The sequence below is a fragment of the Dufourea novaeangliae genome, unplaced genomic scaffold (genome assembly GCF_001272555.1).
Source record: "Dufourea novaeangliae isolate 0120121106 unplaced genomic scaffold, ASM127255v1 scaffold48, whole genome shotgun sequence".
Taxonomy (NCBI): domain Eukaryota; kingdom Metazoa; phylum Arthropoda; class Insecta; order Hymenoptera; family Halictidae; genus Dufourea; species Dufourea novaeangliae.
Window position 1 is genome coordinate 404,604 of NW_015373938.1, and position 27,807 is coordinate 432,410.

Genomic DNA, 27,807 nt, shown 5'->3' on the forward strand with positions numbered 1-27,807 from the left:
TTCAGCATGTCGCACCCGATCGACGGGACTTCCGATCTCGAGGTGTTCGCGTAGTACGCAGAGAGACACGGTGCGTGTCGGAGCGGCCAGGTTATCTTCCTTGTTCCCCGAGCGAAAAAAAAAACGATTTCCGTCAGTGTACAATGGCGCGGGAATCTCGCGTTCTGGAATCGATGTGTGCACGGCGTAGGTGATGATCGGTGCTCCCGTCGCGTACATGTGGCATGGTGTTTATAGTGATACAGGAAGACTCGAATACCCCGCTGGATCGACCAGCCCCGACGGTTTTCGGATACGAGCCGTGTAGCGAGCCGCCATGAGGCGCATTAGCGGTGAGCGAAATGCATTTATTCTAACCGTATATTTATCGACAGTTCGTGTAACCCCTCGCGATAGCTACGTTTCGCGCAGACGAACGTAACAATTTTTCGCGTCAGGCTTTCGATCATTTGGGCGACGAAATTCGATTAACTTCTTTTGTTCGTAATGGTAGTTCTGCCAGTAGGATGATCCTTAACGTCATCAAGTCCTACCGAACCTCTATTCACAAATAGCTGGGTCTGTTCGGACCCAGGCCTTGCTTGTCGAGGGTTAATATCGATGAGTTATCGTGAACGGAGTTTGTGAATGATTTTTTTTTGGTTAAATTTTCAGAAATTTTTTTTGGAGTGTTAAACCATGAAGAACTTCCAAGTTCTTTGTTCAAATTTGTACACTTGGATCCGCTAGTTTATTTTTCGTAGAGAATTTTGAATCTGTACACTCATTTGTCATTTATACTTGAATGGATCTTTTGTTAATTTGTCTGAAGATTCACGTATTCGATGGTATCAAGATACTCGTATCGGTACAAGTTACATCCTATTTACCTTTTCATATGGCAAAATGTATAAAAAATTGTTGATTTCTGTTTAGCTGTGCTTACATGAACATTGAAGTTCAAGAAGATTATCCAATTAACATGTTAATGCTTTGAGAGTTTGCTAATGTATAATAATTGGTCTGTATATGTTTGTGTATTTTTGCCACAGATGCAAATAAGTAAAATACAGTGTGAAAACTACATAAATACTTAAAGTAGACTTCATTTGCTTTGTTATATAATAGAATCTTTGTTTCTTTTTCAATTCTGCTTTCATAAATTGGGCCATGTAAATATGAATCTATATGAATGTTGTAGGAAAAGGTGGAAAAATTCTGATAGAAGCTGAATAGTTATATTTTTGAAGTGAAATTATTGGTGACATGGGTCATAGATGATTCATTGACACTGTATTTTTATTAATTTATTAATATATCACAGTCAGAATATATTCATATTCAAGTCTGTCTTCTGGAAAATATTCATAGTATATTATTTTCTTTTACATACATGTTGGTTACATTGTATTTGTTCTTCTGTTGTGTCATTAATTATATTACTTTATGGAAAGACTATTAGCCTTCATTGTAAGTTGAAACCATATCAACGTTTCTTTCCTTGGTCGGAATGTTTGCTTCTTAGTTCTGTCTTCAACAATGTGCATGTTCATGTGATAGTGATTCAAGTGGTATCTATAATAATGTGTGAGTAATGTTTCTGAATTATCTCAGTAGCATAACACGGTTTTATAGATTACTCAGTTTCATTTTTTACAGTTTATAAATCAATTTTTCTTAGTCTCCGGTGTCTTTCCTTGGGTTACATAACTACTGTTTATGAGTACATATTTTTAGATATGTTACCTTACATATACATATTTACCAATATATGTTTCTATCTAGTATTTAAGAGATACACAGAATTTACTAGAATAAAGTTATTGGATATATTTTTAAATAATATTGTTTTCTTAGTATATTCATTTATCATGCAATGAACTATCATATCTGCATGTTTTTATCAGTTTTTTTGGAGCCATTATATTACAGTAAAATATACTTTTGGATTCACTTTTATCTGGTGTGTGTTAATCTAAAAAACGTGCTTCTAATTGATTAATCGTGCATGATAGTTACAAGTAAGGTTATGTCAACTAACATGTGCAAATGTACATTAATTAAATAAAATTTGGTGATCAATTAATTACTGCTAAGTTTATGGTCATATGGTGTTTGGCAAAAAATTGACTGAAATTCTAAGCATCAAGTCTCATTGAGATGAACAGACTTTAGACCGTAATTAATTTTCGGAGTACGGATCGTCAAAGCTGACGTCTGGGTCATTCATGACCCATAATAATATCTCTAAGCAATTTAATATTTTCAATATTTTACACATCATCATTTGTTGAAAATATTTATTACTTTATTTCCTTGCTCAAGGTCAGTTCAAGGTCGCAATACAATATTGAATGTAATTCAAAATCAGCTACAATATGAAAATAGTTAAATCGTAGAGTCTTGTTCAAAAAAGATCTCAATGAAAATCACCTTGGGCACCAATGAAAAATGATCGTACACGTCTGAAAAAAAAGAAACATCACGGTTACATAAACCATTCAAATGATATTCCACAGGTGTTTCTTTCGTGTCTCCGAGCGACACCAGCGTATACATATTATTCATGTTTCCATTTTTTTTTTGTTCTTTCTTAGAGGATCATAAATAGAATCCTCCCTAATGGACGATTCCACATTTTGTATGCAGTGACATTATAAATACACAGGGGGACGTGTGGTGTACGTTGGCGCGCGATGAAACGTGAACAAAAAAAAATTGTGTTATATGCCTGAAGTGCTTCCGGATAAAGAAGATTTATTTTTTTCCCGTAACCTACTTATAATACCCGCGTGCGCGCACGGTGGCTCGTTTCACCTCCGACGCGTTTGTTTATACAAGGGCGGGACCATTTAAACGGGAACACCTAAATGCCCCCCCTCCCCCCGTTGCCGATGGATATATAAGGAGGTGTCCACACAACTGGAAGAAGTCATATCTTCTTTCTTCATTGCAGTTAAAAGAAAATGGTGATGGAAGAAGTTGCGTGGTTTAACTTTCCCCTTTGGTCCACGCTGTGTAATGTGACTTGTAACAAAAGTTACACTTCCTTTTTAATGAAAATATTAATTTTTTTAAATAAATTTTCTGTTATCCATAAAAAAAATTTCGATTTTATCGGTATTGATACTCGCAATTAAATTAGAAGTAATACAATCTATAAATGAAAATGAATCATTTATTTAAGCATATTCTCAGGTAACAGTGTGGAAAAGAAATCGACCAATCGCAAAATTCGCGGGGAAGCTCGCGATTGGTCCATTTTCCTTACGACCTGGTACCGTTAGGGTGATTGCAGTGATTGTATTAAAATCTCGATATTTGTGGGCGTTAAGAGTATTGATACTGGAATATATATTGTCACATTAAATTTTGATATTTGAATTAAAAACTGTCGATATTAGAAATATCGATATTTGAATTGAGAACTATCGATACTTGAATTGAAAACTATCGATATTTGAATTGAAAACTATCGATATTTGAATTGAGAACTATCAGTATTTGAATTGAGAACTATCGATATTTGAATTGAAAACTAACGATATTCGAAATATCGATACAGCATCGCCCATCCATACAGACTCGTCGAGCCCCGCTACGCGTCGTCTGAACGCACCCCGTCGTGTGTAACGTGGGCAAAATTTCATCCCATCGAGGGTACATCCGGCTGAATGGAACGTTCGAGGGAAATATGGCTTCTTCCTTTTGGTATGCCTCCTATTCTCACGGTGTGTGCTGATGAAGCACTTAATGATGCGTGAGCACGGGGTTGGAATGTTCCCCTGTAACGGAACCAATCCAGGAGGGAGCCTCAGTAACCTCAAAATTCCAATTTGCACCGTTCCGTCAGTCCCAGCTCCTTTGTTAACAATTTAACTTGTACACAAGTTGCAGACAAGCATCGAATTGTTTTTTTAATTAATTTCTCATGTTTCTGCAACGAACAATCATATAATCTATGTGGTTCCGGATGTCGGGTTATTTTTGACCCATGGAAAAATTTTCGTTGATAATTTAGTCGGTATATAAATAACATCGAATTGTTTTTCATTAATTTTTAACCTTCCTGCCACAAATAATCGGACGATCCACGCGATTACCGGATGGCGGGTCATTTTTGACCCATGTACAAATTTTCGTTGTATGTAGGCTACAAAAAATTTTTGTTGTGTTTATGGCAATTTTTCAAACTTCCAACCATTGTGTCGTGTTGATGTAAATTTTTCGTTGGTCACTGTTGAGGGTACTGACTCGCCAAGCTACGCGCCGTCTGAACGCCGCCTAGAACGTTTGAAATTCCACGAGCGTACGGCGAGCGTCAACCGAGAGAGACCTTGCTGTACTTTAAGACAGTGCTTATGTAAGGGCGATAAAGAACGAGGGCGTGCGTCGAATAAACCGACCGTTTCTTTCTGGATTCAATGGAACGTGCTGATACTTCCGGTATATACTTCGTGGAGCTTCCATTGATGTTTCACACGATACCACGAAAATTCTCTTCTTGTTTTTCGAAGAACGAACGCTGTTGTAACTATTTGATTACTCACGAAAAATAATTTTGCTGACCCTCGGAAGGTGGGACGTCTTTAACTATTGGTAGGCAAACTGGGTCATTTATGTCCAATTCTAATGGTTTTTTCTCACTTTTTTAAGCTTTCGAAAAATCTGTAAAAATTCTTGGATACTTATCGAAGTGGTTATTATAGTGTTTCGAATGTTTAAAACCTTTTTTGGTTAAAAATACAAATTTGAAGGAAAGTTTCAGCAATGACGTGTGACCTAGAAGAGTCGAGACCCTTTTTTCCGAATCGGGGTTAAACATCCTGAGCATCTTTTTCTCATTTAGATTATCGCTCGAAGTTCATAAAAAATAATATTGTCTTAAAAAAAAAAGGCCCTGCCAATAGGCTACCAAGCTCCTAAGGTGTCAATGGTGTTCGATTACTGTTTGTGACACACCGTGTATATACGTCATGTTTTTCGTAAGTGACCCCCGGTACATTGTCGTGCAAACCAACAGGGAGGAAACGGATCATTCAGCAGGGAGGCGAGATCACGCGAACTCCTCCTGGTCACACGAGGAGAGCCATTTCAGGCCGATCACCTGGATCATTTTACTTTCACCTGGGAGAAAAACTACCAGGAAGGGGGGGGGGGAGAAAAAATCGGAGTTCAGGATCAATGGGGAGAACATCCGCCGTTGACAATTGTTTTGGTTGTCGTCGATCCGCCAATGGTAGGGGCAGGGGGGTCGGGGAACGTTTCAAGGTCAACTGGAGACGATCCACCCGAAGATCCAGTTTTTATTCCCCGTGGAATAATGGTGTATCTCTTTGCATACCCCCTAATTGAATGAATTGAAATGAGTAAAATGCACGCTCGGTTCAAGGCCGTTCAAGGCTCCGAACGTGCAGTAATTTACCTCCCGAGGCTTTTGTAATTTTATTCGTTTGTACGAGGAGTTCCTTGAAATAAAGGACGATACTTTATGATTGTATTGTGATAATATATTTATATTTGTTTATGACTGTGACGAATAGATTGAAGAAGTTTATGCAAATTCGACGTTTGTTGTTAGGCCTCGTAACTGAGCTTACAAGGGGTATGAACTGTAACATGCAGATTTTGATATAATTTGGTACGGAGGTAGTATTTTGAAAAATATTTGATGTTTTTTTTAAGCTACTGACATTCATATCTAGGGAGTGAAAAGATGGTCGTCAACATTGGGGGTGAAAATTACATTTTCCTTAATATATTGTTTAAACAAATTAGAATTTTGAAAAACTACTCAAGTAGTTATTTTTATTATTAAAACAACACAAGCTTTTGTTAACAAATATTTTTTGTAAGCCTAATAGTTTGCGAGGTACAGTAAATCGTCGATGAGTGTTCGAAGCCTCCTCGGTACTGAGTATTCAGACGTCATCCCCACCACTGGACGTTTGATTGATTCCACAGGGGACCCCTCAGTTGTGGGGATGAAGTTTGAACACCGTGTCGAGGAGCCTTCGAACATTCATCAATGATTTACTGCATCAAGAAAATATTCTTTACCCCCGACATTGAAATCTGTTTTCACACCCTGGATACGAATGTTAGCAGTTGGAAAAAATATATATCAAATATTTCTGTAAATATAGTAAATTCTTGATAAATGCTCGGAAAGACCTCCACGTTAAATGTTTATGCTTCATCCCCACTACTGCTTCAAAGTACGATCCAAGTACTTTTAAAAGACTTTCGAGCATTAATGGAAAATTCACTGTATTACGTCTGTACCAAGTTGTATAAAAATCGGCATTTTACACTTGAGTGATGTTTCTTATTAAGCTGTGTCTACACTATATAATAAAACACGTTATATTGCAAAGTTATAAAACTTGTTAGAAAAACAGAAAGAAATGTTATATAACATGATGTTACATAACATTTTTCGTGTTATATGTAGCAAGCTATCAAGTGTGACACACCATTATACAATTTGTTATATAACACTATTTTGCTATATAGTGTAGACGCAGCTTTAGTCCTATGCTCCATATCCATATAATGTGAAATATTTTCCCTCCAATGCTTGGATCTGTTTTCTGTCTGAAGCATCGTATTCCTCGTCGAAAAACACGCCAGACAATGCTGTCGACGTTCGTTAACTGTAACTGATACCTTCTAATTTATTTCAGACTCGCTGGAATGAACTGTGAAAAAATTAAGAACCGACTTAACGACTCGTCTCCGAGATGAATAATCCGATAACTTGTAACACTTTTAATAACCCACTGAATGTTACTTTTGGTTATTGTCAATTGAAGTTACTAGTACGTCTACAACTTCGAAAATTCTCCACTCGGTGGCCATGGTGAAAGAAAAATTCAAATTCGTCTTTTGACTCAAATGGTCTGTTAAGGGTTAATAATAAAATAAATTGAATACATATGTTTATTAAACAAATTTTATCTCAGAATTATACAGATCAGGGGTCAGAATATTTTGAATAAAAATCTTGATATGGGTCACCACTGATCCACCTAACCTAATCTATACCTGATGTCAACTATCCACATTATTATCAGATGTTCGAGGGTTAATAACGTTTTTATTGGGATAAAAGTAATGTTACATTGAATTACGTTAAAAAATTAATTTTTTTAATATATTTTATTTAGCTATAACGAATAAATTTCTGTAAATGGGTAGAGTTAGCGGTTGATTTGTGATAGGAGCAGATCTCGTTGTAGCCTTGGACGGTTTGCATCACAGATGATACGTGGATCGGTAGGAATGTCGATCGTGTTCTACCACGTGACATTTTATCGATGAAACTTCCATCTGGAAGCATGAGTAATTCGATTACTGAAACATTGATGATGCACGTACACTTTTCCAAGAGATCCTTCTAAAATGTACAACATTCATGCAGTAATGTATTTATACAATATGCACGTTATAGTAATAATAATAAAAAATCGTAAGTTTAATATTAATTGTTATATTTAATGATAACGAAGCATATGCAATATATCAGAATCAATTTTTAATTCAGGATAGTCTTTAAAGAAAAACATTGAAATTATTTATGACTCACCTAGTATATTTATTAATAAGCAAATAGAAAAATTTCTATGAGTAAAATTCCTATGATTAACGATAAATAATCAGGAATCTGTAAAATTTCTATGTTTAACAATAAATAATCAGAAACGAATACAATTTCTGTGTTTGACAATAAATAATCAGTAATCAGTAAAATTCTATGTTTAACAATAATTGTTATATTTAAAGGTAATGGATTATTTTTCACTCACCCAGTACGTTTTTCGGGAAAAGCAAAATCGAGAAATCGTATAGAAATGGATAAAAAATTGATAAAAAGTTCGAATCGTAACAATAATTGTAATATTTAACAATAATGGAGCATATGCAGTACCTACATAACAATAACTTGTCAACAATTAATTGAAAAAATGTATGGAAGTTATTCGTAATACAAGACCGTACATATTTCAGTGACACTCATCGAAAAATGATGTTATTTGTACAACAAACTTGGCTACTGAAGATCACTGCCAGAGAAAATTTCAAGTACGAATCGATAAGATATATCACACGAGGAAATCGTACAAGATAAGATAGAGCCTGGGAAAAAAGCTACCATTTCACACGTTGTAAATAAATCGCGGAAGTTACGGGAATCAGATTTATCTACAAATTCGCTACAGGGTGATCCACAATTACTAGCATACCCGAAGAATGATTACTTCTACAATTTAAAATGGTTAAAACAGTTTTTTTTAATAATAATTTAAAATTGCAAGCACAATTCACATAGGATAAATATTCCAATTGCGGGTGTCTCTAATACTGCGACTTTATTTTATTTATTAGATATAGTCCTTGCCTTACGTACTGCCATTTTATCTATTTTACTTAATGAAAACGTAATGTATAAAGAATTGTGTACAAAACATTTTATTATTAAATTGGGACTCTAGTTTACATGAAAACGAAAAAAATACATGTAATTGTACGTACCTAGTATACTATACAAGGTGGATCACAAAATGTGATTAGATTATTCTGCTTCTAGATTTTCGATTGAAATTTTTTTTGCAAGCTTTACCATCAGTGCAGGCGTTATAAATAGAACTAAGCAGTCGTTTCTTAACCGTTTATCGAGTGTACTGCACCTGATGAACAACACCATTTTGAACACCTTTTTCATTAAGATTAATGATATTTTCTTAACGTTTCTTTGGTTTACAAGAAGAACAAATATTTGTTATTACGCTTACCGAATTCGTCTCAATATCCGCTAAAAGAAATTCTTTTGTAACAAACAAATTATATTTTGTACAATTTGTTAGCACCATATTATTCTATATAAAAAACCGCAAATTAGAAATTTTCATGTATTTCCTCTGGTTTTCGAGATAGTACTTCCGAGTCGAAACTTTGAGGGGTGGTTTCACCCCTTACAGTCGCGTCTCTGCCGATAAAAAAAATAAGTATCTCTTATTTTTGACTCCTTAACAGACATACGAAATTTCGTCGAATCGGAGAGTGACACTTCCGTGCCTTCCCTTGTGAGAAAATGTATTGTCATAACATTTTAATCGTCGTTGTAAGAGTGCATTGACCAGTCATTTCGATTTGCGTAGTAGTTCTAGTATTAACCGATCATGGTTTCGTGGTCCACCCTGTATACTGTATACCCAGAGATTCAGCGGCGCTTGTAAATCCACGTCGGTTGGGCAGTCCTTTTAGCGTTTCCACGTGGAAAGTTGTTTCACGTGTCGCGGCTTTCGGATACCTACGCGGTCTGGCATTACCGGGGGCGACCTACGCCGTTCTCCGGAAACTCGTCCACCCACCTTCGACCTCGCCTCTTTGCATTCGCCACAACAACGGTGTCGCCAACCCGTAGCCAACGCGCGCCACCTTTTTGACAGTCTCGTCCGGCTATCCCCATCGGAACGATCCTCATAGAAATCCTCGAGTTTCACGCAGAAATCCGTGGTTGTCCGCCATACCAGGACCGTGTTGGACACCCAGCAGTGACATTACACGGATTCCCCTATTCAGTGACCAGTCGAGGCTGGGCATGATCGTCTCGGAGTGAAGCATACATCTCCAAGTGCACTCGATTCAGTGAACGAATTTTCATGTTATGAACGTTCTATGGCTACATATTTGGGAGTACAGTGCGTTCTGCTGTTGTGGGAATCCCCTGAAAATTGGATCATTTGGGATTCTATTTGGGGGATGCTGGTTTCATTTTGTTAGGGGATATTACTGTAGGAAATGAATTTTGACGGTTTAACGTGGATAATGCATCTGTTTGAGTAAATATTATTTAACTGGGACTTATTTTCTGATGTTGGGCGAAGGCAGGAATCTTCGGGGTAGTGGATTAGGTCACCCTATATGTTGTGCGATCTTTTACGAATAATAGACAATTTAGTGTTGGATTTTTCAACTACATGTCAGTACTTCACTAGTTACTGACTAATCTTGTTTAATAGCAATCCCTAAAGTGTCATCATTAGGTCTGAAGGCTTCTGAGACCAAATTCATAATTGATCCTTGTTCGAAATTTCTGAAACCGTCTCCTTACACCTGGAATGCATCTTCCAACGCTGTACTCGTATCAGTTTCTCTGTTAAACTGATAGAACATATGTTCCTCCATCACGTCCATTAAACTTTTCTAATAACAGTATCATTTGCTCTACACTTGTGAACTTTTGCTGCAATATTGTCAGAAGATAAGACACTACATACATCAAGCAGACCAGTGGTAACTACTGAATCCAACTTTCAGAAGAGCCACTCAATTTAGGGGATGACCTACAAGCCCAAAAGTGTCATTGAAACTGTGTAAATCAATCTGAAAGGTGTCCCCAAAGTGCCGAGAAGGTTTAGCCCAATCAAAATGCAACTCTCAGAAAAGCTGTCTAACTTAGGGGATAGCCTAACAGCCCAAAAGTACTGACGGTCAAAATCGCTTCAGAAAATTTCTCCAGTACGTCTCCGTCTACCATTGAACCAGTGTAAATCAGTGAGAGTGGTATTTCACAAGTGAGAGGAAGCTTTACATCAATCTACATTCAACTCTCAGAAAAGCTAACCAACTTAGGGGATGGTCTACAATCCTAAAAGTACCATTTGACCAGAACAGGTTCTGAAGACAGGTCCAATCATCCGTACCTACAATTAAACCAGTGTTAAATCATAAACCAATTTAAATTCAACTCTCAGAAAAGCTAACCAACTTAGGGGATGGTCTACAATCCTAAAAGTACCATTTGACCAGAACAGCTTCTGAAGACAGGTCCAATCATACGTACCTACAATTAAACCAGTGTAAATCAAAGTGGCTGAGAAGTTTCAAGAGAGTTAGAGATTTCGCAAAGACCCGAGTCGACAGTCCCAGATAGAGGATCCGTAGTCGCGCTCGCTCGCGAGAATAAGCTCTACCCATAAATGGCGATCACTGCTGTCGCGAGCTGCCTGGGCCCCCCGCCCCTGCCGCCCGGCAAGCGCTTTCTACAGAAGTCCTCGAAGAAATTGTCCTCGACGTACAAAAGCTTTCGTGATCCAGCTGTGGAGGCCTGGATCCCGGCCGGGATCCTCGACATGTCACGGTCCAGGCTATGTCCACGCGAGACGGGGAACAATCTGTTCAGGAGCTGCTCCGAGGGCAATCTGACCGGACGAAAAACGGCCAGTCTATCCTCCACGTCCCTCGATAAGTGCATCCAGGCGATTTACGGCAGTTGGAAGAATCTTATGCACCGTAAGTGTGTCTCTGCGTGTGACGCCTTGCGATCTAATGGGCCTGAATATAGGCCGAATAAATTAGACGCGACTGGCTGTCGTCGCGGCGCGACCTGACCTGGGTTTTTAACTGAATCAGATGAAGTAATAGGTAAATTTAACGTGTTCAATGAGTTCTTGGATCTCTGTAACCGGTCTTTGTAGTTCTCTGGGGTGCTACGGTGTTAGGGGATACTCGATATTAGTGGGAACAGCGATATTTGGTGTATCGATGAGCTAGCTACTGTATTTTGTTAGATTTAAGGTTTATTTTGCTGGAAATTTGAAACCAAGTGCTTTAGTTATATTTACCTAGTTGTCAGGTTTCAAGAAGAAAAGGGCGGGAAGGAGTTTTGAATTTAAACTGGGTTATCGGATTGTGGCTATTGCCGTCGTTGTGGAGCGACCTGGCCTGGGTTTTTAACTGAATCAGATGAAGTAATAGGTAAATTTAACGTGTTCAATGCGTTCTTCGATCTTCGTGACCGGTTTTGGTGGTGCTTTGGGATGCTTTGGGGTTAGAGGATGTTCTAGGGTTAGGAGATGCTTTGGGATTAGGGGATGCTGTGGGGTTTGGGGGATACTCGCTGAAAGGAATAGTGATATTGGATATAACTGATGAGTAATCCAGTGTATTTTGGTTTATCTAAGGTTTATTTTGCTGGAAATTTGTAACCAAGTGGTGCTTTAGTTATATTTGCCTAGCTGTGAATGATTCAAGAGGTAAAATTTGTTAAAGTTAGAATTTAATTTGTTTCCTAATTTTTCAGTAAATGCTCATCCTTCGATTTGTTCACAGTAAAAAAAAACAGTATATTGTATTTACTGAAATATTTACATTCGTGTGCTAAACATTGTTGCGTAATAGTACTTACTGCATCATTTTAACCTTGTTTCGGTTCACTTATGTAAATCAATTTTTTAAAGTGTCAGAATTTGCATGAAGATGTCCAATAATTATCTCTAATTATTACGAGTAGTTATAGCGAATATTGGCCTGACACATTAGTCTGGCATATTTTAAGACACACTACCGAATAAATTTTCAGATTCAGTTTTTTCAAAACGAAAGCGACGTACAGGAAAAATTTATTTTACATTTTCGATGTATTATTTCTCGTAGAATAGTGAAATCCTTCGTTTTCATCGGTTCGATGTTATTTTAAACAATTTATTATTGAAAATATGCGAAACCTTGAAGGATTCTAGGACAGCAGTGATATATGTGTCTTGAAGAAGAATTATTATTCAAATTAACTGGAAGTTACTTAATCTTGTCTTGCGAAGTCTGCGTGGTCTTAGGATTGGAATGTACGGAAAACTTGGAAAACACGTTTACGCTGATGAATTGTAGAACTTTTTCACGGTAGAAGAAAAGATTTCTAAATTAATGACGTAAAAGAATTGATTAAGAAAGGAAATTTTCGCATTATTATTTAATTAACGTTTAGCAACTTCTGAATATTTATAACACAAGTTGCATTAACCCAATATTCCTTCGATTCAAGTTTCTGTAAATTACTGAACAAAAATTCATATTTGCATAAATGTCAGTAGTGCAATAATGACACGAAAACAATTTTATTCAAATAATTTCTAGAACTGATATGTTAGTTTCCGAAAACGTTGACATTAATAGCCCAATTTGGTTTTCTGATCGTCGTTCCATCATCATCCGTATTCCGAGCCCTATGTGTCTGGGTCCATTTTGACTCATGATTTTAGAAACCTTTCATACCATTCCAACTCACAGACACTAATTGAAGTATACAAGCTGTTTGTATTAACATTTTGTAAAAAAAAATCCAGTTATACTTTGTAAAAATTCACCCCAAAATACATCCCCAAAATAGATGAGTAGACACTTATTTGGACTACAGTGCTCAGGTCCATTTTTCCCCAGGATTATCAGAACCTTCTCTTACTATTCCAACTCACAAGAACTAACTGAAGTATACAAAATGTTTCTATTAGCATTTTATAAAAAAAAGACCCAGTATATTTTGTAGAAATTCATTCCAAAACACATCTCAAGATACATAAGTAAGGATATATCCTTTCCAAGAGGTAAAAAGCACTCATCCAGCGTGCAGGGTCTCCTTGTTTCCGTTGTTAATTGGACGATTTTCGTCGGATCTCACGTCATCGAACCTCTGACACACTTGTCCCAGCTTCTGTCTGACAAGTCGTCACGCTGCCTCCCGTAAACTCGTTGACCCAACAGGTGTATCTGTCGTAGCCACGGATCTGCCCGAGGTAGTCCGTCTATACCTGAGTGGCTGTCCGAGTCCTTTCATGGGATTCCACACACTTGGCGTTATACACGGTGCCCCAGAATGAACGTTCTACAGGTTTTTCCAAAATCAACATTGTACAGGTTTATGCAGAAATAGTGTTATACAGAGTGTCCCATAGTGAATGTTATACAGGGTGTCCCAGAATGAGCTTTATATAGGTTGTCTCACATTGAGCTTTATACAGGGTGTCCTAGAATGAGGGTTATGCAGGTTTCCCCAGAAATAGCATTATAGGTGGCGTTTCAGAATTAAGTTTATACAGGGTGTTCCAGAATTAGCTTTATACAGGGTGTTCCAGAACTAGCTTTATACAGGGTGTTCCAGAACTAGCTTTATACAGGAGGGTGTTTCAGAAGTAACTTAATACAAGGGTGTTCCAGAACCAGTGTGTTATACAGGGTGACTCGAGAATAATCGGTATACAGAATGTTTCCAGAATAATCGTTGCACAGGGTGTCTTGAGAATGATCGTTATACAGGATGTCTCTAGAATTATCGTTATAAGGGTGTCTCGAGAATGAGGGTGTCCCAGTGTTACACAGGGCGTCACGGAATATGCGTTATACAGGGTACCTCGAGAATAATCGTTATACAGTATGTCTTGAGAATGAGCGTTATATAGGGTGTCTCGAGAATGAGCGTTATACAGGGTGTGTCAGGATCGCAGTACACTCTGTAAGAAAATCAGTTCCTGGTGTAAAATCAAGTCGAAAATGTACGGAATATTTGAATTATCATGACATTTCATCAGAAATGTGATCAGGATGTATCGTCAGTCATAATTATGGTCATAAATTATGACCATTCTCCTTACTAGACTAAGGAAATGAAGGGACCTGTATATGAACACTCGCAGTATACAGTAAAAAAGTACTTATACCGGACCTATTTATAAGAATAATTTCACACATGCTGTTATAAAAATTAAAATCAGTAACATGTATGTTACAAATAAGGTAACATAAACTAATAATTCATAAAAATATTAATTGCTTTGCTCTATCTGAAATAACCTCGTAACTACAAAGTTACGAACTAATGAACCGATTACCATTAAAATTCATAACAGAATATATTTATTATTTAAAAAAGCCGTGTCTGCGCACGACTTCTTCTATTCGCTACAGTTATCGAAATTTATTCCATAAATCTGCTATCGGGACCGTATCAAGATGACCAACATAAAAGTATATCCGGCAATATGGCGCCGCCGGTTGAAGAAGCGAAAATCGATTTTCTCTATAGAGGGGAGGTGAGGGGAGGAAGAGTATTTAAATTATCCGCTCGTAACACGGTTTTCCACGGGGCGTCGAGCGAGCTCCGTGGCAGCCTGGGCAAGAAAGTACGAAGATACAAGGCGGCCTGAAATTATTACTTATCGAGATATTATTAGAACTTTCACTAGAGGCGTGTTGCCTCAAGTGTCGGCCGTGCGCGGTACGGCCGTGTACGCGGGGCCCACGATATCGTCTCTCGTAAACGATACATACGATTAAAAATGCCCGCTCGAAGCAACGGGTCGTGTGAAATCAAACTGCTGATTCGAGTGTAATTGTAGGAGGAACTGGGCTATTCGAGTTTCAATCTTCCATCAACCGACCAAGCCTCCCGTCGTTCCTCTTTACGCGCCATCTTTATGGCTTTAACTGCCCACAATCATCGTCTAATATGGCTCATAAGTAGACTGCGGATTTTATGCATTTATAGCCAATAGGGCTCTGTGAAATACGATGGAAAACAAAACTTTAATCAGATCCAACGAGTTTCCTATTTTATTCCAGTAAGATACTTAACCCTCTATGGGCCGAATTTTTTTCAGGACTACATATTTAAAATACAGATTAATAATGAACCCAACATGCTTTTTTCAGCAATTTTTGGTTTTATAACGTTATTGGTTAGTAAGAAGATATTATATAACAAAATGTATATGCCACCTTATGAGAAGAGTTAAATTATTTAATAAAATATCGATATATTAGTATGTGACTTGAAAGTTACACGGGCCCATAGAGGGTTAAGGGGTTATGCCTACCTGCGAGCTCGAAAGAAGACATGTACTCTCGGAATTTGTTTTAAAAAAACTTGAAGACTTTTTTCAACATACGTCATTGTATTCGAAAGTGTACATTTTAAAGTGCTTATAGTAATTTCTTCCATGCAAAATATGAATAAATAGGGGAAATATCAGCGATTTCCCGGCAGCGTTTTTATTTTAGGACTTTTGCGGTGACCACTGTAACTTCGAGTTCGTTTATCAAAAATAAAAAATTCGAGCAAATTCAGTTAATATATTAAATTATCTAGTGCCCGATCGTTCATTATCTTGAAAAATTAATTTACGACAAAATGGCGTCTGTTTAAAATCGAAGTATCGATTTTCGCCAAAAAAATTGTTCATTTTTGATCTATAAAATAAAAACTACGCAATGAAATACAAAAAACCACGATCAGACACTAGATTTTTATGTATAGAATGAGTCCACCAAAGCTGAATCAGTTCGGTGCAGCGGTTCTCGAGATATTTTGGTCACCGATTTTGAAAAAAACACGTTTAAAGTTTCAAGTCAGGTTTACAACCAAAGCAATGCAAATGTTCTATATAAAGTTATTCTTAGTATTACGGCTTCATATAGCTTTGAGTATTTTCTAACAACCATAAATTGCATTGGGGCACAGTATTCATGACTCACGCACCCCTAGAAAGGGATTCTACCACTTTATATCTGCTCAGAAATTTCCAAGGCCGTATACTTTAAGTGGGCGTAACTCCGCCAATTTCGGTCGGATCAACTTTAAACTTTCACACAATATTTCTAAAATGATGTACTGTAAAAAAATATTAAAACCCAAAAATCGATTTCTTTCAAAATTTATTTGTAGGCATAACTCATTAAGAGGGAAAATCAATTCTTACAATTGCTTCTTTCTTTATAAATTACTTTAGAAATTTTTATTTTGCATAAAAATCTGCAGTGTAATTATAAATAGCAGGTTCAGTTTTGGAAAAAAATATGCCAAATTTGAAAAGAAACTAGTTTCCAATAAGGGCCATAGTGTAAGGGAAATAATTCACGATCATTTATTTGAAATGGAATGTCAGACCTTTGATGGGAAGGCAAATAGGGTAGGCTAATGGTGTGGACATACAAAGGTATTTGGACGTTCGTGTACTAGGAACTGAAGTGAATAGAAATTGCGTAATAACGTAAACATTTTGAGATGATTTCTAATGTGAATTGCGTAATACTGGGAACATTATAGAATCGTAATTTTTAGTGGTTTATAGAGGTAATTATGTAAAAGGATGCTGATATATAACTTACATTATTAGAATAGAAATTCTCTATTTGCTCTGGCACAATTTATTGAAGAATATGCAGAACGGTGTAATTGTTTAAGATATTGCGCAATTTTTTGATTTTCTCAACAGTTGACTCATTCCACACTGGACTTGGAATTTGCACTGTTGGCGATAGAGAACAAAAGCCATCTTTGTTTGTAATGTAGGATTATTAATTTCTTCTCCGAAATATATATCATTCTGCTTCTTGATTGCAACATTATTCTCCTAATTGTATAAATTACCAGAGGAAAAATCGCTAATGTACTGGGTAACTAAGTTAGTCAAAGCAATAGTCCTGAAAAACCTAGGTTTGACTCCTGATCCTGCAGCCACCTTTACTTGGATTGTAAAATTATTAATTTCTTCTAACTGTATAAAATTCTTCAGGGTAATAATACTTATACCGTGCTGATGTGCACAAGTAGGAAAAATAGGTCCTGGCACCTAAATTGGTCAAAACAATAGCCCTAAAAAAATTCATCTTTGACTCTTATTCCTGCAGTCACCTTTACTTGGATTGTAAGATTATCAAACCCTTCTCTTATAATCGTAGAAAATGCTTTAGATTCATACGGTTTATTCAATAAAACTTTATTTAATTAGGAAAAGAAGGCTCCAGTAGCTAAATTGATCAAAGCAATATCCCCAAAAAACGAAGTTTTGCCTCTTGGTCCTGTAGCCATACTTGGACTGAAAAATTATCAAATCCTTCTCCTAATTGTAGAACATTTTTCTTCTACTTCATACCAATTCATACAATTATTCAAAGAAGGCTCCAGTAGCCAAATTGATCAAAGCAATAGCCCTAAAAGATTCACGTTCGAGTCCTGGTTCAATCAGTTAACGTCTTCTCCTACAGTACGTGGGCAAATGAAGTTCAGAAGTATCCCGAAAATTGGTATCAGTACAATTTCCAAGCTGAAACATTCGAGTTTTTATCGCAGTAGACTTGGAACGTATCCGTGCACCTAGACCACAGCCAGGACAGCGGAAGACACTGTATCATCGTCTTGGCGTGACACCGTTACGTACGCGGGCGGGGAACGATCCATACGATCGGTTGGCGCGCAGCAGCACCATTCAGCCTGGGCTCTGCCAATCACCATTAACAGTGCTCGTATAATATAATCGCATCATCGAACGGTTAGGGCCCCCGGTACAGTCGCTCCGTCGAATTCTCGTTCTGTTCGTCTAACGAGTCTAAAGTACCAATAAATACTTGAACGTTTCAAAACTTTCTCGGTGGACCGGAGAGATCCCAAGAAACGCAAAAAGACACGAATAGAACCCCCATTCCTGCATAAGACGTGCCAACCACTATCGATTCATACGGGCCGGGGTCTGGGTAGGATCAATAGTCTTTTCGCATTATCTCTGATTCTTCACTGTTAGTTCTCATGGTTCTATAGCTGGATCACCACTCTGTGGTATCTTGTTATGGGTCAGGATTGACCCAACCGTGGTCTATAATTTGGAGGATTCAGTGGAGAAAGTTTAACAGTAAAACAATTCTGATTGGAGTCAAGCCATTAATCGAAAATGACAAAATCGTATAAACATTAGGAGAGGACGATGCCAGGGTCCATTTTGACTCGAGTGTTCAAGAGTATCACTAACGACAAGAAATTATGCACTAGGGTTCAGACTGACCCAGACTCACTAGGGTCTGAACTGGCCCAGACTAACAAAGGATGTTCATGAAGTGATACACGTCGATTTTTCTGCAACTTTGCTCGGTTGTTTATGGGGCCGACGTAAGAATCTTACCGTGCTTGGTTGGTGCTACCTTTAGTCCGAAACGTGCCTTTTACTTATTTGTGTCTAACTCGTGAACTACAAAAGATATCGAAATAAAGTTTAGATAAATTTTGAATCATTTTTTTGTTGTTCATATATTTTTTCTACATTTTTTTTTTGAAATTTACATTTTTTTGAAAATTTTCTTGTCGATATATAGAGACCTAAAAACGGTATAAAATTTGTCTGAACTTTTTTTCGATATCCTTTGTAGTTTACGAGTTAGAAGCGAATAAGTAAAATCCACGTTTCGAATAGAAAAGGTACTTTTTTCCTTAAAGTCTCGAAGATCCATTAAACAAACACGGCAAGATTCTTAAGTTGGTCCCATAAACAATTGAGCAAAGTTACAGAAAAATCGGCGATCATCTTTTGTCAGTTGTTTTTGGTAGCATTCAAATCATCCCGCCTAATGAACATTCTACCTATCTGTCTATCCAGAATAATGATAGGACATTTCTGAGGTCCAATTTTCGCCGACCACTAGACGAGGGTTAATCTCTCGGGTCTCGGACGACCCTACTTAACCGGTGCTTGGGGTTCAAAGCTGCTAAATTGCTCGTCTAATTGCTCGCTGTTTATTGCCGTGAAAGAAATTTCGTATTGCTGAACGAAGAATGGCAACATCCGTCGTCGGCTTTATGATTCTATTGTCACGGTAGAAGAAACCGTCCGTCCACTCGAACGCGAGCACGCTCGCTAATCGACGTCGCGCTAATGGCCTGATTAATAAGGGGAGCGCGTGCGCGTTTCTGTTGGCCGGTCGACCTCGGTTAATGAAACCGGTGCCCTTTGTTGTAAGAGTTGCCGCGCTGTGGTTGTGTTGCAAAGGGAAATTGTAAGTTCATCTGTTGCGTCACGCCTCGTATAGCGTCATGGAGGATTTTTTTTCAGGCAAGGTCGTAGGATTGTAGTATTTAAATTATTATCTTTGCGACTAATATGCGTAATTGCCTAAAATCTGGTATAATAAATCCTCGATGAGTGTTCGAAGTTTCCTCGGTACTGGACATTAAATATTTCATAAACTAATGACCATATACGACTGAAACAAATAATTCCTTCGGAATTCCAAGCTGTATCACTTTTCTAAACCTCATTAAAAAGTCGACGTTACACCTGGGAACCTCTGTTTGTCAACGCCGAGGAGCCTTCGAACACTCATTGAAGATTTGCTGTATATTTAAATTTTTTAAAAATATTTCTGTTTTTTTTTTCGAGATATGTTTTTCTTTATCCTTTTATTCCCATAGGTTGAATTGTGACAATTTTTTTAACTTCTGTCTCTATATATACAGGGTGTACCAACAAGATGAGTACCCCAGATTATCTGGGAACGGTGAAGTTTAAGCAAAAAATGTTTGATTTAAAAGTTTTAGGGTTTAAGACTAGGCATCTGATGGTGATATTGATCGTGACGTTGGGGTCAAATTTAGAGGTCATTCTGAGGTCAATTCGATTTTTTTAAATGGCGATTTTTGTTTCCAGAAATGAGAAGAACAGAAAATTTTACGTTCAGACTTATGGTCACATCTTTGGATCGAAATGCGCCCTCTTAGCGGTTGTTTCCTAAACTAAAATGTTTAAATAGATACTGACTTGCTTATTAGAGGGTAGTAGATCCTGCAACGTTCTTTTATGTCGCAGGTCAAATAAAAAATGGATCTGTGGGTGTTTATGGAAACTGAAGAGTTAAAAAAGTTTTTGTGGTATTTGAAGTCTTATGGAACTCTTATATGCCCGGCAGCCATCTTGGTTTACGTTTGAATTCTGATTGTAGTACTTAAAACTATTGTTATATCTGAACTATGGATTTTATACATTCATAGCATTCAATATTGTCTAAAAGTTAGTATATTTTATTGTCCAATAATTTTTAATTGTCGTTTGAAGATTCACAGAAATTATACGTTACCAGTAAAGTGCGGTAGCCATCTTGGTTTTGCGTTGTATGATTTAGGATTATAGACTTCAAATTACCGTTGCAACGAAATTTTTAATTTTATGCAGTTATAGTATGCAAGACTATATTTAATTGTACAATGAACTTTAATGAGAAATTTTTGGTATTTGAAGAGCCATAGATTTCTTATGGTATCACTGGAGCGCGGCAGCCATCTTGGTTTCCGTTGGCAACCTTAGAGATCAAAACCGACTTTCTCTCTCCCACACTTAACAGGGTAAACAAATTTCTATTCGACTCGAGTTTCTATAAATGAATCGATAAAAATTAATATTTGCATAAACTTCCTACACGTCCACGATCCCAAAATAGGTGCACTTAGGATTGCACTTCTTCAAAACCGGAAACGTCTGTCCTCCATAAATAGAGCCATACCATATGCGAGCGATCGTACGAACTGTTAGATATGTACCGAAGACAAGTGCACCAAAGTTAGCAGGTATGGTGAAACGGATCACAGCCGTTAAGCTGCGTATACATTAAGACGACACGTTAAGTGCAACAAATCACTCGATAAACAAAACGTATGGCGCGAAACAGGAGGGGCTGATAAAAGTAATCAAATTTACAAAATTTACTTTAAAAAAGCTCTAATCCAAATTCCCTAAAATCTGACGAAACAGTTGATTTTATTAATTCTTTAGTTGCTTTGTATTAGCATTTTTTAATTCTTACACAATTTTGTTTCAGTAATTTCTTAGTTGCTATTAAATTTTAAAAATTTTTGTATGTATTTGGTATAAGCTAAAGTAATGGTGGTTTTTCGTCGAAAATGTGTACTATTATTCTATTGATTATCTATGAATTTTGTAATACCAAAACCATTGGTGCCCACCTTAAATACAATGACAAATCATCACCGATGACTATTTTGCATATATCTAATATTAAAACGGCGACGACTTAATATTGAATAAGTACTAAGTTAATAAATAAATAATCCGTTACGGTAACTTAAGCGGTAAGCTAGTTCCATTAATGCAGTTAAAGTAGGAAGCAATTCAACAGGGTGCGCAACGACCAAGCGACTCCCACTATCTTGCCAGTTAAACGGTCTTCTGCTTCCCATCCGACAGCACGTGATTTTGCTAACATTTCAAAAAATTTCCGAAAATTTTCCTACCAACAATAGAATCGTTTAACAACCTATTCATTTCTGTCATAGAGATCCCGAAGAAGCGATTTTTCTCCAGAAAAATACAATACTTATTTTAAAGACACTCTGTATAGAGCAGTCAATGTTATTACCGTCACTTATCACACTGCTGTATTATTTATCGTGTTACGGCCGTCCACCGCAATTCGTGTCGAACCTGGGGTGCGGTAGCAAACGCGGCAATAATAATAATTTAATGTTCTCGGTCGTTCACGATTGAATAATAAAGGGACATATTATTTTGTTTGCAGTTGGCGGCATGAACCGGCCGTCCAAAGCAGTAACCCAGGCGAAGAAGGTTGCACCGCCGGCTGTACCAGACGTGTTCCGGCACTCCGGCTCCTCTTTTGGCTCCGCTGGATATGCAAGCAGCGAAGACAGCTGCTTCCTGCCCGGGAACGGATCTGGCGGGACCACTGACGATGGTTCGTACGGGATGCCGTCCGGAAAGAGCCCCGGACCGATCTTCACCCACCCTGGATTCGCTTTTCCGCCGGTCGTCGGGAAATACGCTCATGCTGAGGATCAAGGTGCGATGCTGACCACACCACATACACTATTGCCCTCCTATAATTACACTGTTTAGGCCTTTTAAAGGGAATTACAGTCTTATGAACAGGATTCTCTGGCCTTTGCTACCCACATCATGTTTCTGTCATTAGAAATCACCCATTTGTAGAATAGTTAATTGGCTGGAAGCTTGTGACTGTTTTGTTTCCTGCCATTATATTTTTTTTCATCAAAAGTAACCTAGTTGTAGGTTGAACTACAGCCTAAATAGACTACATGCACTATTGCCTTCCTACATCATTCCTTTATATCATGTATTGAGCCATTAGTAATGGTACAGCCTGAATGTAGTACACGCACTATTGCCTTCCTACAGGCGCACTCTCTGGGACTGCTTAGGGAATCGTAGAAGGTGGTAGACACGATTCTATGGATATTTCAATGGTTGGTAGCTTGTCCCAGTCTTGTCCCCTCCCATTACATTCTTTTCACGAAAAATAACCTACTTGTAGGTTGAACTACTAGTATTGGTACAGCCTGAATAGAGTACATGGACTGTTGATTCCCTACAGTTGCAACATCTGAGAATGACTAGGGGATCATAAATGGTGGTGTACAAGATTCTGGCTTATGCCTGCTTTGTTCACTTACTTATCTAGAATTTAGAAAATTAAATACTATTCCTTGAAGATATCTTGTTCATTTCAACATTTATTTACAATAATTGTACATGTGTGTGTGTCAGGTAAGGATGCAGTTTTGCCAGATAATTTATTAACTATCCCAGTATTCTCCCCAACCTCAAATCTTCCCAATCCAAAATTGTTGTAAGCTTCCAGTCAGAAAGATGATCTCTGGCTATTACCTTTCAGTTTTCAAATACTGAAAGTTTCAATTTTCGACTAACAGTTCAATTTTGTTTCAGGAATCGACATGACACAGAGTCCCGGTAGAGACAGTCCAGGCAGTTCAGGATCAGGTTCTGGTTCCAGGCATTCCACCGCTTCATTAGACTCTGGCAGAGCCTCTGGATATCATCTGGGTCCTAGAGGACCTGGTGCTCTTGCCTCGTCACCGAGATGTTCTATAAGTTCGCTTGGCAGTCATCCTGACAGACCGGCTGATCTAGACGTCGTTCATGTTTGGTTGACCGAGCTTCAATTCGAGGAATACTTTCCTTTGTTTGCTTCAGCTGGCTATGATCTTGCTACTATCACACGTATGACGCCGGAGGATTTAACAGCCATAGGTAGAGAAATATTGAATTTCTAGGGTTCATAGTAGCGTTAACGAAAGAACCATTATACTTCATATAGGTAGAAATTAAAACTATGAAATGGTACATAATACTTTGTTTCTAGATTTAGTATCTTAAATTCGTTTCATAAATGCACAGAACTGAAGATTCATTACTAATGAATCATTAGAGTTCAGCCTATTCTTTAGTTAATTCTATTATGGAGTATCTTAGAAAAATATATGTGTAGTTTTGCTAATTATGTTAATTCTCTGTGCTCTTTAGTTATTTGAACAGATGCTTGTCAAAGTCATATTTAGGTAATAGTGTACAATTCTGTCGGTATCTCCGATTTTCTTCAAACTTTAATATAAGGAAAGGGGCTCTCTAAAAAGGCAAAATATCATTTTAAAAAATTTCACAAACAATTTAAAAAATTATTTTTTCTTTATTGAACTAGCTCTAACCAACTCTGATCAGTATAATGCTTTGAAAATAAGCAATTAAACCTCTTTTTTTACTGTTTACAGCTTATGTTCTTTCACTTAATCTGCATTTATAGTGACGTTTAGTTTAGGTTTCGGTTACAAATTTGACATATTTTGCCAGTTTAGACAGCCCATGTCAACATATTAAAATTTGGAGAAAATCGGAGATACTGATCGACTTTTGTACCCATATTTATGTTACTAAAACCACAGCAGTGTGCACGTTTCACGTGCGATGTAGACAATTTTTTTCTGAAACGAAGCTACAAACAGCGAAAGTCTGCCACTTGAAGGGTGTATGACTCTCCTTTCTTCATCTCAACGCTTCTCTGAATGTCTCTTGACTGGAAGGCTTGATGGTGTCTGTAGCTAACGACGTAGGTGTGAGAAGGACGAGACATGCTCCCCTCAGGCGGCAGATTTTCGTGTCATTGATTACACGCAGCACTCCTGTGCCTCTTGTCGCTCGTAGACGAACAGAACACGTTTGAAACGACAAAAGTTATTAGACATACAGAACAGATGTGAGATATTTCAGGCTGGTGATAACAATAGTTAGGGGCTTTTGGATGTAAGCCATACTTTTTGGAATATGGTTTCAAAGTTTTGCCAGCGTTGCTGATGGCTTTGTCAGGATTTCATAACTTATATGACACTCTATCATTGTATCAGTAATTGGTAGTCACAGTTGTTCAAAGAATAATATTTAAAATGAGACAGAAATTGAACAATGAATACAGATACTACATTCTTGCTGTTTCGCAACAGCTTATGAAACTCCATCTCTCTTATTATCCATATTCATTATCCAAGCTTCCTTAATAATGCTAATTTCCATTGTATATGTTCGTAGGAATTAAAAAGCCCAATCACAGAAAACGGTTGAAGGCAGAAATAGACAATTTAAACATCGGAGATGGCTTGCCAGAGCACATTCCTGGTTCTTTGGAGGAGTGGCTCAGGCTTCTACGACTCGAGGAATATCTTGGTGCTCTTCATCAACAGGGTATGCGTTCAGTCGAGGATGTGACGATTCTCACCTGGGAGGACCTCGAGGACATTGGTATTGTCCGACTGGGCCACCAGAAGAAGTTATTGTTGGCCATTAAGAGAGTCAAAGATATTCGTGCCGGTAAACGCATACAGCCGCTCGATCTTGCCCGGTTACCGCCACATCCTGGACAGACACAGGTGTGCAAATCTTGCTTATAATAAATTCTAGACAATTATTAATCCAAAACGTCACTGCCCGTTTAGCTATTATTTTCTAAAAGTACGAATTCCTGCGTGCTCTTAAAAATTCGTCACTGAATGCTTTATATTTTATTACAAGCATGGTATTATGGGTAATTTATCGTTTTCAGACAATTCTTTGCAATAGTGATGGCGATACATTTAAATTGTATCGATATATGGTATTGATACACATGTATATCGGGAATAAAATGTAACGATTGTATCAGAATTTTAATATTTATAGGTTAAGTGTCGATATTGGGATATATTGTCACATTAAATATCAATATTTGAGTGGAAAAGTATCGATATTCGAAATATCCATACTGTATCGCCCATTACTACTTCGAAACGATCACATAGTTTATAATATGTTATCAAAGTTACATTTCTTTGTTCAGGTTTAGATATATTCAATTACACTTTTAGGACGTAGTTATTCAACGGGGAGGTCCTGACCTGCCATCACCGGATGAAGATTGCTCGTCACCGGTCTTGAGGTCTTTCCAGCGAGGAGGAAGTGACACAACGTCTGGTACTGCATGGAGAAGTATGTACGCAGCTTTGCCAACCGATTATAATATGGTTGGACGAACCGGTTCGCGAGGAAAGTCCTTGGAAAGCTTAGAGGATGCACCCCTCGGGTATCCTCCGTCGCCAGCGCCATCTGCGCATCCACAGCCAATCGAATGGCGTCCACGTAGTTTCGAGGATGGTGATCTTACTCCTACAAACGACACTTCGATCGTCGAAGCTGGTGGTGGAACGCTTCCACGTCCAAGACATTGCCTTGTTCGTCCACGACCCATAGCCAAGGTACAAGTGAACACAAATGTATATTTTCGAAAGCAACACGTGCATATATAAAGTGTCACAACTTCCACCAAAGTCTGTCAATCGACACCCAGTTCTATTCTACTGCTTCATAATTTCACTCTCTGCTTGCAGGTCACTGCAACACCGGGACAGTTCAAGTCGTTGCCAAGAGACTTCGACAACAAGTATCAACTAACATACGGACTCGAGAGTAGCCCACATCTTCCGAAACGTTGTCCCCCGTCCCCCCCAAGACGTCAAAGTTCCAGAGAAAATAGCTCCTCCGTCGTCGGGGGATCGGGTGTTGGCGACGTTGTGATTGACTGCAGCGGACCAGTACCAACTGCTTCGTGCGAGGATCATCATATGCATCATCATCAGCATCATCACTTGCTACATCATCCATCACCCCCGCCACCAGCGCCTGCAGCAGCACCGTCGACCCCGCCGCAAATGAATCGACCGCCTTCTTCCATGTCACGTTCTTGGGGAAGTGTCAGTGCTAATGTGAACGAGGAACATGAATTAATTGCTTCGTTGGCTTTGCAACACCGTAATGGCTCTGACGCCAGCTTTAAGGTACTTAATCTTTATAAAATATACTATCCTACTATAGATTTAGAATGCCGTCCTAGACGCCTTAGCGGTAGTACCATATTCTTTGTACACTGTGTACAGTATTATTTAGTACACACCGAAAAATTGTTTCTGATTTTAATTCGCTCTGTGAGATTTCTAAACTTATATTGTGTACTTGTAATTATTCGTAAATATTATGTTCTTTACAGTCAAGCTCCAGTACAGAATCCGATTCACTTCCGTTCGCAAATGAAAATGCTGGAACAATAAAACAGAGATCTGCTCGCGCCCAGGAGTACGCAAGTAATAATTCTAGCAACAATATTCAGAGTCACATAATAAGCCATCATTCCAGCAGCACCGAACCAGCCGATGTGTTGAACGATATCGGCAATATGCTTGCTAACCTCACCGACGAACTCGATGCCATGCTCGAAGAAGAAAAACGTCAGGGCCTGAATTCGTAATCATCATTGTCTTCGTTCTATTCGCCGTTGTCTTCTTTTGATTACGTTAATCAACGTTACTACGAAGGACATAGCTTCTAGCTGCAAGACGCAGTTAATAGAAACATAGATTTCTCCACCAGTATGGCGCATACAAGTAGGGTCATGAGTAAGCATCGTTTGCAACATAAAATAGAAAGAATTCATATATGAACTCGAGTTTGGAACTCTTTACACTTTGCAACGATCAAGTTCTGAAAAGAATATGCTCGCGGCTGGACAAATATTACACTACTTTTCATTGCATTAACCTACAACACACGTTATACTACACAGAAACTAATAATCCTGTTATAATTGTATGAGTTAATGTAGTGGATTCTGTTCTTCCACGCCGTTATAATATCGATTTTTATCAGTTTCTTCTTTTTCTTTCTCTTTCTTTAACTTTTATTTTATATAGAATGAAGCTTCTTATTTTTCTACCAGCATTATTACGAAGTTTTCATGAAGTTTCCAGAGACTTAAATGTTGTAAAATCTTTGTGATTTATTTGCTTAAAGTACTTATTATATTGTATCGCTATAAATTCTTTCTATGTTACTTTTAATTTTTCTCGTGAACACTAAACACTATCAA

The 27,807-nt window shown here is 37.9% G+C and overlaps 1 protein-coding gene across 1 annotated transcript; it reads left to right on the forward strand.

Annotated features, from left to right (window-relative positions):
• On the forward strand, positions 1 to 27,328 carry LOC107185563 (caskin-1). The gene is made up of 7 exons (XM_015573269.1): positions 1 to 332; positions 22,108 to 22,386; positions 23,292 to 23,615; positions 24,945 to 25,282; positions 25,757 to 26,143; positions 26,276 to 26,722; positions 26,932 to 27,328. The coding sequence occupies exons 1-7, from the start codon at positions 317 to 319 to the stop codon at positions 27,187 to 27,189; spliced, it is 2,049 nt and encodes a 682-aa protein (XP_015428755.1). The 5' UTR covers positions 1 to 316; the 3' UTR covers positions 27,190 to 27,328.
• Positions 27,329 to 27,807: the final 479 nt, after the last annotated feature.

Bases quoted from the DNA above. Each gene is read 5' to 3' on its own strand.
- LOC107185563 (XM_015573269.1), top strand. The intron at 22,387-23,291 runs GTGCGATGCTGA...ATTTTGTTTCAG, and splicing joins CGCTCATGCTGAGGATCAAG to GAATCGACATGACACAGAGT. The intron at 26,723-26,931 runs GTACTTAATCTT...TGTTCTTTACAG, and splicing joins GCTCTGACGCCAGCTTTAAG to TCAAGCTCCAGTACAGAATC.